The sequence below is a fragment of the Lathyrus oleraceus genome, chromosome 4 (assembly GCF_024323335.1).
Source record: "Lathyrus oleraceus cultivar Zhongwan6 chromosome 4, CAAS_Psat_ZW6_1.0, whole genome shotgun sequence".
NCBI lineage: Eukaryota > Viridiplantae > Streptophyta > Magnoliopsida > Fabales > Fabaceae > Lathyrus > Lathyrus oleraceus.
The window spans coordinates 155,429,580-155,438,654 of record NC_066582.1 but is presented as its reverse complement, the minus strand read 5'-3'; the positions used below and the strand labels follow the sequence as shown (position 1 = coordinate 155,438,654).

The window sequence follows — 9,075 nt, the reverse complement described above, 5'->3', positions numbered from 1 at the left end:
CCTCTTCACTCACTGAACAAGCATGATCAGAATCCAACATTCCCGCATTGACAAAGACGTACGATGGACGACGTCCTCTGTTTGGTCTAGACGACTCTTGATCTGGATAACCAATCCCGAACATGTCTGCCTTTACCACTATGTCGATGATCCTTCCCCAGCCTTGGGCCTCTTTGTTCTTCACCACATCCAGAGCTTGTTTATAAGAAGAAATGGACAGCTTCTTCTCTCTCTCGACAACAAGAGCGCTCTCCACCTGGACGGTTTCGATTGCTTGACTGGGTATTTCAAGTTTTCCAATGTCCATTTCTACTTCTTTCATCTTCTGGGTCGTGTCTCCCATCAATACACACCCTTCTGTGGCAACGGCTGCACAGCAATTATCAACCACAGGGAAGACTCCATCCTGCACCAGAGGTTTTGGGACCACAGCCAGTGGAACCTTTAGCTGATCTTCCTCAGTCATCTCCATTCCTTTCTTGACCTTTTTCACCATCTTCACTTTTACAGGACCCTGCCTGGGTACCGGGTTGACATCCCCATTCATTATCTGGGCCAAGCTGATGGTCTTGGAGTCCACCATGTCCTGGACGACATGCTTGAAAGCTTTACAACCCTCAACACTGTGCCGGGTGCCTCAGAATGGAATTCACAACTGGCATTCTCATCATAGTGTGCAGGCCTCTTCTGTTGTGCTATGGGAATCAAAATCCTTGGCTGGACTAACCCCAAATCCCTCAATCTCCTGAACAGAAGGGTGTAGGTCACAGGTGGCTCCTCAAACTGACGATCTTCCTTCTTTCTCTTCACCTGGCTCCTAGCTCTCGGTGCCTTCTGTTGAGGTGGTGGTTGTTGCGGGAGTACAGGTGAGTTACCCACAAGAGTGGTTACAGCAACAGCATAAGGATGATAACGATCCTTACTGCGTTCTTTCTTTGCCGGCACACCACTTGACTCAACCTCCTTTTTGAGCGGACCACTGTCAGAGAGTTTCTTTGCTACCGAGCCAGAGGGATTTGTTACATCGGATGATGGAGCCTTTCCCTGAACTTTCTCCTTGATCATCCAACTCTCAATCCTTTCCAATCTCTCAGACATGGCTTTCTGTCCCAAGGCAAGCCCTTGCACGATACTGAACAATCCCCTCATCATCTCTTTCAGTTCAAGGATGTCGGCGTTGGGAAGATCCATCAGCTTGGATTTGTTGAGTCTGACTGTATGTCTGAATGGAAGAGCTATGCGCACCGGTTAACACCTACAAAACAGCAAATGGGTTAGTATGACTCACGCATGCAATGTCTATCCGTACCAGGAATATTCCTTTGATTTTGGTTTCACAAAGACAGATAATTTTTCATCAATAACATTCTGACATCTGGATATCTCTCAACCAAAATCTTAATCAAAAAGTGGACCCTGAGTACAGATAGACACGAGTTAAATGCAGATGAATGCGATGCAAATGCATGAATGCAAGTCACTGCGCCACCAAGTCCTCTGAAGACCCATTCTCTGAACTAGTCACAGTCATCGGGACTAAGTCACCATAAATCCGCCTTGGGGAATTCCGAAATAAACGGAAACGGAGATTACATCACTATCATCATAGGAACATCCACTGAACGGATGACAGTCAGATCCTCTGAACAGGTACTTTCCAAAATCAACCCGGGGGTCCGAAATAAACGGAACCCATTGATAAACCACGGACAGAACTCCGGCGTCCCAGAAATAAATGCCCATAAATTTGGCTGAACCAAAGTCACCATCACAGCACCACTGGCAGAAACCGTATCTGTAGAGATCAAACCCTCCCCCTCACTGGTAGGTTCTAAGAACAGAAGTTTGTCAGCTTCAGCCCTTCAGTCGAGAATAATACGTTTACCACTGAAGGTTTGGCATTATTACAGGATAAAAGACCTCTGCTGACTCCCCTCAACAGGATATCCTAAAGCAAGTTCCCAGTCTCGGGGTCCTCGGATTGAGCAGCGAGAATGCGCCCACCAGAGCTAACATAATCACGTCTCGGAGGAGAGGCCTCGACTGAGTTCTCGGGAAATGGTCACCAGAGTCGACGATTTCTAAGGGAATATCTGTCGTTATGGAACACCCATAGGACAAAATATATCCAACAGAAACCTCGTCTGGAATGTGGGTTTCATGAACGACTTAACGTAGCAACATACCACGCAAGCCTCATGACAATCCACTCTAACACTTATGTGTACACTCAAGCCTGGGTAGTGGGCTTATCTCTCATAGAACAGTCCCAACCCAACAAACAAGCAACCCACAGATACAGCAAGCATATGTACATAAATGCAATAAGGTAAAGTAGGTAAATGCTGAAAATAAATAACTGTACAAAAGAATAAACACCCAACAAACAAGAAACCTACAAAAGCTATGAGGGACTCGCTTAGGGAAACCGCTATTTCCCCAGCAGAGTCGCCAGCTGTCGCAACCCGAAAAATACGGTATGCGAAAAAAACAACCGGCGAGAAAAGAAATGACAGAAGAGTCGCCACCGTGCGTTATTTATCCCAAAGGAGGGAAAGGAAACGCTCGAAGTAAACCTGGAGAAAAGGAAAGGAAAAGACAAGGTCTCGCAACCAAATCTTGGGTTCGGGAGTCGATTATGCGAAGGGAAGGTATTAGCACCCCTACGCATCCGTAGTACTCTACGGGATCCACTCTTGTTGTTCTTGTCTAAAGGGTGTGTGTTTATCTAATGTATTATTTACTAAAAGGGTCAAGAGAAAAATGACTCGCACGGATGTCGCATCCACTGCATACGTATCTCATCTGGAATGAGAATCAGAGTCTTCGTAGCTCGGCTACCTATGGGTTAAAGAGGAGTGTGCTCGCTAAGACATCGCGTCTTATGCCTACCTATCTCATCGGGAATGAGAATCAGAGCATAATGTAGTTCGGCTACAAAGGGAACAAAAGTCTCGATTGCAACTAGGGCAAGAGAAAGGGAATGTCTCGATCGCAACGAGGGCGAGAGAAAAGAATCGCAACGAGGGCGAAGGCAAACAAGGATTAGTTGTTAGTCGTTAGTCAAACTCGGCAAGACATCGCATCTTGTGCCTACGTATCTCATCTGAACATGAGAATCAGAGTTGCCGTAGTTCGGCTACACAGGGACGCCAAACAAAACAAGACACATACACACAAAAAGGTGGCAAACATGGAGCCCGACTGCCAATCACTGGACTTACATCAGCATCCGAACCAAAACACACACAAAAGGGCAAACGTGGAGCCCGACTGCCAATCACTGGACTTACATCAGCATCCGAACCAAAACACACACAAAAAGAAAAAGAAAGATGCCCGGAGTGGTCTCGCACGACCACCTGCCTACATACCTCGTTTGGAACAAGGATCAGGGCGATGTAGTTCCCCTGCATAGGGGGTGCCATCTGAATATGGACTTACAAAGGAGGACACCAGTTGTGTGAAAGGAGAGTGGGCGATGTGCTCACGTCCTAGCAGTAGGTGTCGCAGCTCGCTGAATCGAGTCTTAGGCAGTTACCTCTTTGCAATAGAACGGACTACATGCCACAAGATCGAAGACGCTCGGAAAGGTCTAGAAGTGGGGAAGCTCTGCCCTAGAGTTGTCATGCAATATGTACTTAAGTGTTAGGATTTACAAATGGGCACATCTACCTAATGTTAGCATGCAAAGGAAATGGGGATTCTAACTATGTTATCATACAAAAGGATATGGGAATCCTACCTATGTTATCATACAAAGGGTTCTATCTAATGGGTGCTACCTAATCGGAACAAGAATCGACGAATGGAGCAAGGAGAAGTGTTAGGGATAAAGGTAGATGGCGATGCATGAAGTAACCGACTTACAAGGTTGATGGCGATGCATAAAGCAATCGACTTACAAAAAGGGTGGATGAATACGTGCTGGTTCTGTTAGGTTTTGAGAAAAGTGATTACTCGACGTTGGATCGAGGTTTTGGTCTTGTTTTGAAATGGTTATCGAATGTTCATTTTAATTCTTGTATTAACAGGTGAATAAAGAATGAAAGAGTAAATTTTATACATTTCATGGGAGAGGGGTACATTTGTTATGAATGGGGGTTGTCATGGCAATCAAACAATATAAATATATGCCTCATACATCATACAAGTAGGCAACAATCAGACAATAAGATATTTAAACAAGTACATGATCAAATCAAATAATCAAAGAAATGAAATGAATGAGCATTAAACAATGTATGAGTGTAAGTGCGAAGGAACCGGCTCATTGTAAGGAAGCCCAAGAGTAAGCTATGTGAGGTCGATGGCGATGCTTAAAAGGCAATCGACTTACGAGGGTGTAAAAAAATGGGCTCGATATTAAATCGAGAAAGTATGATTTTTATAGTTTGAAAAAATGGTTTTTGAATTAAAATACAACAACTTTACATTATTAACAAAATGAACATATAAGTGTAATAAAGGCATAAAAATAAAAAGAAACTAAAATGCTAAAAGAAAAAAAAATAATATAGCTAAAAGAAATAAAATGCCAAAAAAAAGGTCACACATGAGTATTGAACCAACCCCACTCAAGAACATACACACTGCCCTTTTCCACCAAACCACTCAGGGTTATATGCTACTGAAGTACTACCTTAAATATATAAACCGGAATGAAAAAAAATAAAAAAAATAAACAAAAGATTAAGAACAAAACTAACATATAAAACCCTTTTTTATTTTTTTTGTTTATTATTATCTCTGTTAAACAAAACAAATTTGATTAAAAAAATTAAATTAAAAAAAGAAATGAAAACAAAGAATGAAAACAACAGAAAACAGAGACTCGTCTTCTTCTCTCCCACCTTACAAACTCAACCTTCCCCAACAATGGCAATCTCACGAACTCGCATCTCTCGTCCCTCTTATGACATCCAACAAAACCCTCTCACGCTCTCCAACTCAGTGAATCGAACTCTCTCAACTCTCACAAATATTTTCAGACAACAAGCATATGAGAAAGATAGGGAGAAAGAAAGAAACCTTACAAAATGTCGCAGTGGTGGCGGTGTAGGACGTGCAAACGCTGGCCTCCAGGTAATCACTCTTGGGATTTTTTAGGGTTTCCTCTCAGATTTTCGCCTCCTTGTTTCTCTGTGAACAGTGGTCGCCTCCAACCTTTAGAAATTAGGGTTTTTTCTCTCTTTCTCTCATGAACAGTGGCCTCCTATTATATATCTCTCATCTCCTCTGCTCTCTGCTCTGTTTCCTGCTGTGTTGCTGAGCTTCCTCAGAGTAGTGGGAAGTACCTGTACAGAGGGTGCTTGGAGTTTTTTTGTCCTCACCCTAGCTTGGTGGTCCCTCTCCCAATTCTCCTTATTTTTGAAAATTCTACTGTTGGTAAGAAAACTTTCACTACAGTAACTCACTTAGCTGAAAAGTTTGTTGTGGAATTAACTGATTTTGTGTGTTTGTGTTGCAGCATTAACACTTCAGCCTGAATTTCGGGTTGCGGCGGCTTGATTGCAGCAGATTCAATGGGTGACCTCAATGCTTCAAATGCTGGAGTTTCAATCGTTCTTAAGGATCTAAGACCAACAACATTTGCCAGTATTTTGAATCCACTATCCATAGTAGTGACTGCGAGAATATTTCCTTTTTTGGTGATATTGTTTCCACAAATGCCGATTCAACATAGTGCAGTTCAAGGTGAGCATCGTCTGCATCATCATCTGATTCAATCCGTGTAATTATTGAACCTGGCATGACTGTTGTATTATTTGGTTCGTTATTCATAGGGCGCTGGCTCAGAGTAGGATTCTATCTTGCTTATGCAGCAGCTCAGTTCATGCCACAAGGGCTCTAATACTGGATTGATTTCAGAAAACTCAAAATGAGCCCGAGAAATTCCATCATTCTCTTTCTCAGTCGATAAGGTGACAAAGGAACTCAAGGCTTGCAAAACCCTCAAAATCAAAGCACCATTAGCAGACGTAGTAAGAAGAGCTTTTATTGCTTCACTGAAAGTGCGTAATTCATCCATAACAGATGAAGTCAAGTCACGAACTGCTCCCGACAGGTGCGAGACAAAAAAAAAGCTGACAGTGAATTGGAGCAACGGATACTAATCTCCTCATTACCTCAGCAACAAGACCATATGCATTACCCGACAAACCTTCTAGTGCAAGCAACGAACACAGGAGGAGGCTTGTCGACAAAAGCTTCAATAAGCTCAAATATACTTTCCCATTTTTTGAGACCTGGCCTACGAATTAGTTGTGGAAGCTCACTAGACACATCAAGAAGTTTGACAGACTCGCCACACCTCCGCAAAACCTCCGCAACCACAACTTCATTTTCAATAGGATCTTCATAAGATTGCTCCCTGTTGGACACAAAACCTTCAAGCCTTGGAACTTTGAACCGATCCTCAGGATACAATATTTTGTCTATAGTGGCAATTTCCTCTTCAGAGAGTTTCTCAAATTCTTCCAAAGTAAAGTTCACCAGACAAACTCCCCACCAAGATTCAATAGGAAAATCTACGGGTTGTGTAGGCGAGAGTTCTTTTTGCAATTGATTTGTTCAGTTTCCACATGATTTTCTTAGATCTGCACTTTTCATTGTATCAAAAAAGAAAATCAACTCTCCCAATTCCTGCAAGTCTTAAAACATCTACTGCACTAAAATTTGGGATGTTGTCATAAGGTAAATGATGGTGACAGGAATGAATTAGGAGATCCCATGTTCTGGAAACGAGACGTTACTGATCCTTTTCCGTTGACTTGATCCAAATCAGATCTTTTAGATTGTCATGGTTATCAAAAGCAAAATCAGAATGAGGTAAGTCCAACTTTAACTCTGGCTGTTGGCTTAAATACTGAAGACGTTTGTCACACTGGATGAGCTTTTCAAAATGCTTGATCCACAATCCTTGTTCACATTGCAAAAAAAATGCTTCCTGGATTTGATAGCCTGTCCACCGGTAAAATCGGTCGCTGTTTGCCACAATGTATGCCTTCTAGGTTTAACTGAGCCTGTAAGCACAATGGTCGGTTCAGGAATTAAACCGGCATTGACGTGAGATCATGTTACCATTTATCATTGATCAATAATCTGTTTAACTTATGAATTGCATTTTTGCAGGTTCAACCTTCTCAAATTGGGCAAAGCCAAAACCTTTAGACCGGCCTGAACCAACGGTGGCCATTTTGCAAAACAGAATGTGTCCAACAGTAGAACAAGTGTCATACGAAGCCTTGGAATCAATTGTCTTGTCCAAATTCTCAATAGCGTATTTGCGTTCAGAGCGGGAATGTTGTTCGAAGGTGCCAACACATCTTGTTGAACCTGAATCTCTGGTTGTGAGTCCATGTAATCATGAAGACGGCTCTCATTCTCAACTAACTTGTAGAACTTGTAAATGTCATCAAGATACTCAACAACAGCAAGTTCATTGTTAGCATTAGCAGCATCAGTATCAACAATCTCCTTAGGTTTGTTAGTTAAATCACATGCAACCTGGCTTATAGCTGTTAGAACAGAAGTAAGAGTGCGTGATGATTTCTTCCTGGAATTAACCTCTCTTCCTTTTTTGTTAGGCACAGACTTTTCTTTACTGCTCTCTTCTTCAGAACTTAATATATCAATTACATCCACATGCTTTGGTTTTGCAGGGATTTTCTTCATCTTCTCAGCTTCGGCCTTTGGTTCATCCATTTTTCCTGCAGCATGATTTCCAGTTTGGGGAGCACAATCTACCGCACAATAGGCACACTGCAGGATCATCAAGATGTGATTCGCACCCAGGGCAGCGTTGTTATCATGTATCATAAGAGCTGATGCTATAGCTCCTAAAGTGTCGGCAATTTAAAGTTGCTGGTCTGCTTTCAGAACTTTCAGCTTCCGGCTTCAATCTCCTTCAACTTCAAGGCATCCATAAGAGCGGACCTCCTGTCTATTGTAACTCTGACACCCTGATCCATCACAGGCTGCCGAACAAATTCCAAGCCATTTCTTTTATTGTTAAGCCTGTGACTGCTTACTGTTTCTGCCAACCATATCAGATGTTGCACATGGCTTCGAAAGAAAATTTCACTGGCTGAATTGGAATCGTGAAGTTCTGCCCCTTGCAAATTCTTTATTCGGTAAGATGCAAGACTAGCTACAGACTGTACACCCTTTCCATTCGCCACAGCCTCTATATTGATCTCAGTTTTGTGCAATGCAGGGTTAACATAGCCTGCTGTTGCTTGATAAAAAGCCAACCCAGGATAAATAATAACCTCTTGAGGCCCCAAACCACCAAACACAAGAATCCACCGACCTCGATAATCTCCATTGCATGATAATATGGCATTGCGGAGAACAAGTGATGTGCCACATGAGTGTCTGTAATATTGTGGAAGACTTTGTTCAGGATTCCGTAATTCCTGTCCACAGTTGCTAAAGCTCCTCTCAACCAGTCCTACTCCGAGGAATCGTAATGCGGAAACGCAGGGTGAGTATGCTGCAAAAATGTGATCAACACCAAGAATCCATTGACTACGAGCAGTGGAACTCCGTAAACATACACAACCCATGCAAGACTTTTGGCCAATGCAAGATGATAAAGCCCAAAGCATACTGCAAGTATTTCCGTATCTGATACATAAATTTAAACGCGTTCACGATCTGAGTAAATGGGACCATGTGGGTTAAAGTGGGAAGCAAACCCTTTACTGCACCACCTAGATGCTTCTGATAAAGCGGCAAACCATGTTGCTAGCAGACAGCGCTTCCAATGCTTGAGTGGCTGTCAGTTGGATTGCATCATCATTGGAACTCAAAAGCCGTATTAATTGATTTACCGCACCAGCCTTCTTGAATGCAATATGCATATGGCAATTGACTCTGCAGCTCTTAGTATTGCTTCAAGTATCTAATTTCATGCCTCACGTACCAATGATTGTTGCTAAAATACCATATCTTTATAGCATCATAATCTCTTTTTTGTAACACTAAACTTGCTTCTTTCCAATCCATTCCTCTCAAAGAAAACAATGGAAGGTTTATTGGATATTGGATTGACTTTTGGTCAAAGTTGTC

General features: G+C 42.5%; 1 protein-coding gene across 1 annotated transcript; it reads right to left on the bottom strand.

The window, feature by feature from the left end:
- Window positions 1–7,113: 7,113 nt before the first annotated feature.
- LOC127136486 (G2/mitotic-specific cyclin S13-6) lies at window positions 7,114–7,707 on the bottom strand. Its single transcript, XM_051063034.1, has one exon. It carries the CDS (start codon window positions 7,705–7,707, stop codon window positions 7,114–7,116), a length of 594 nt encoding a protein of 197 aa, XP_050918991.1.
- Window positions 7,708–9,075: the final 1,368 nt, after the last annotated feature.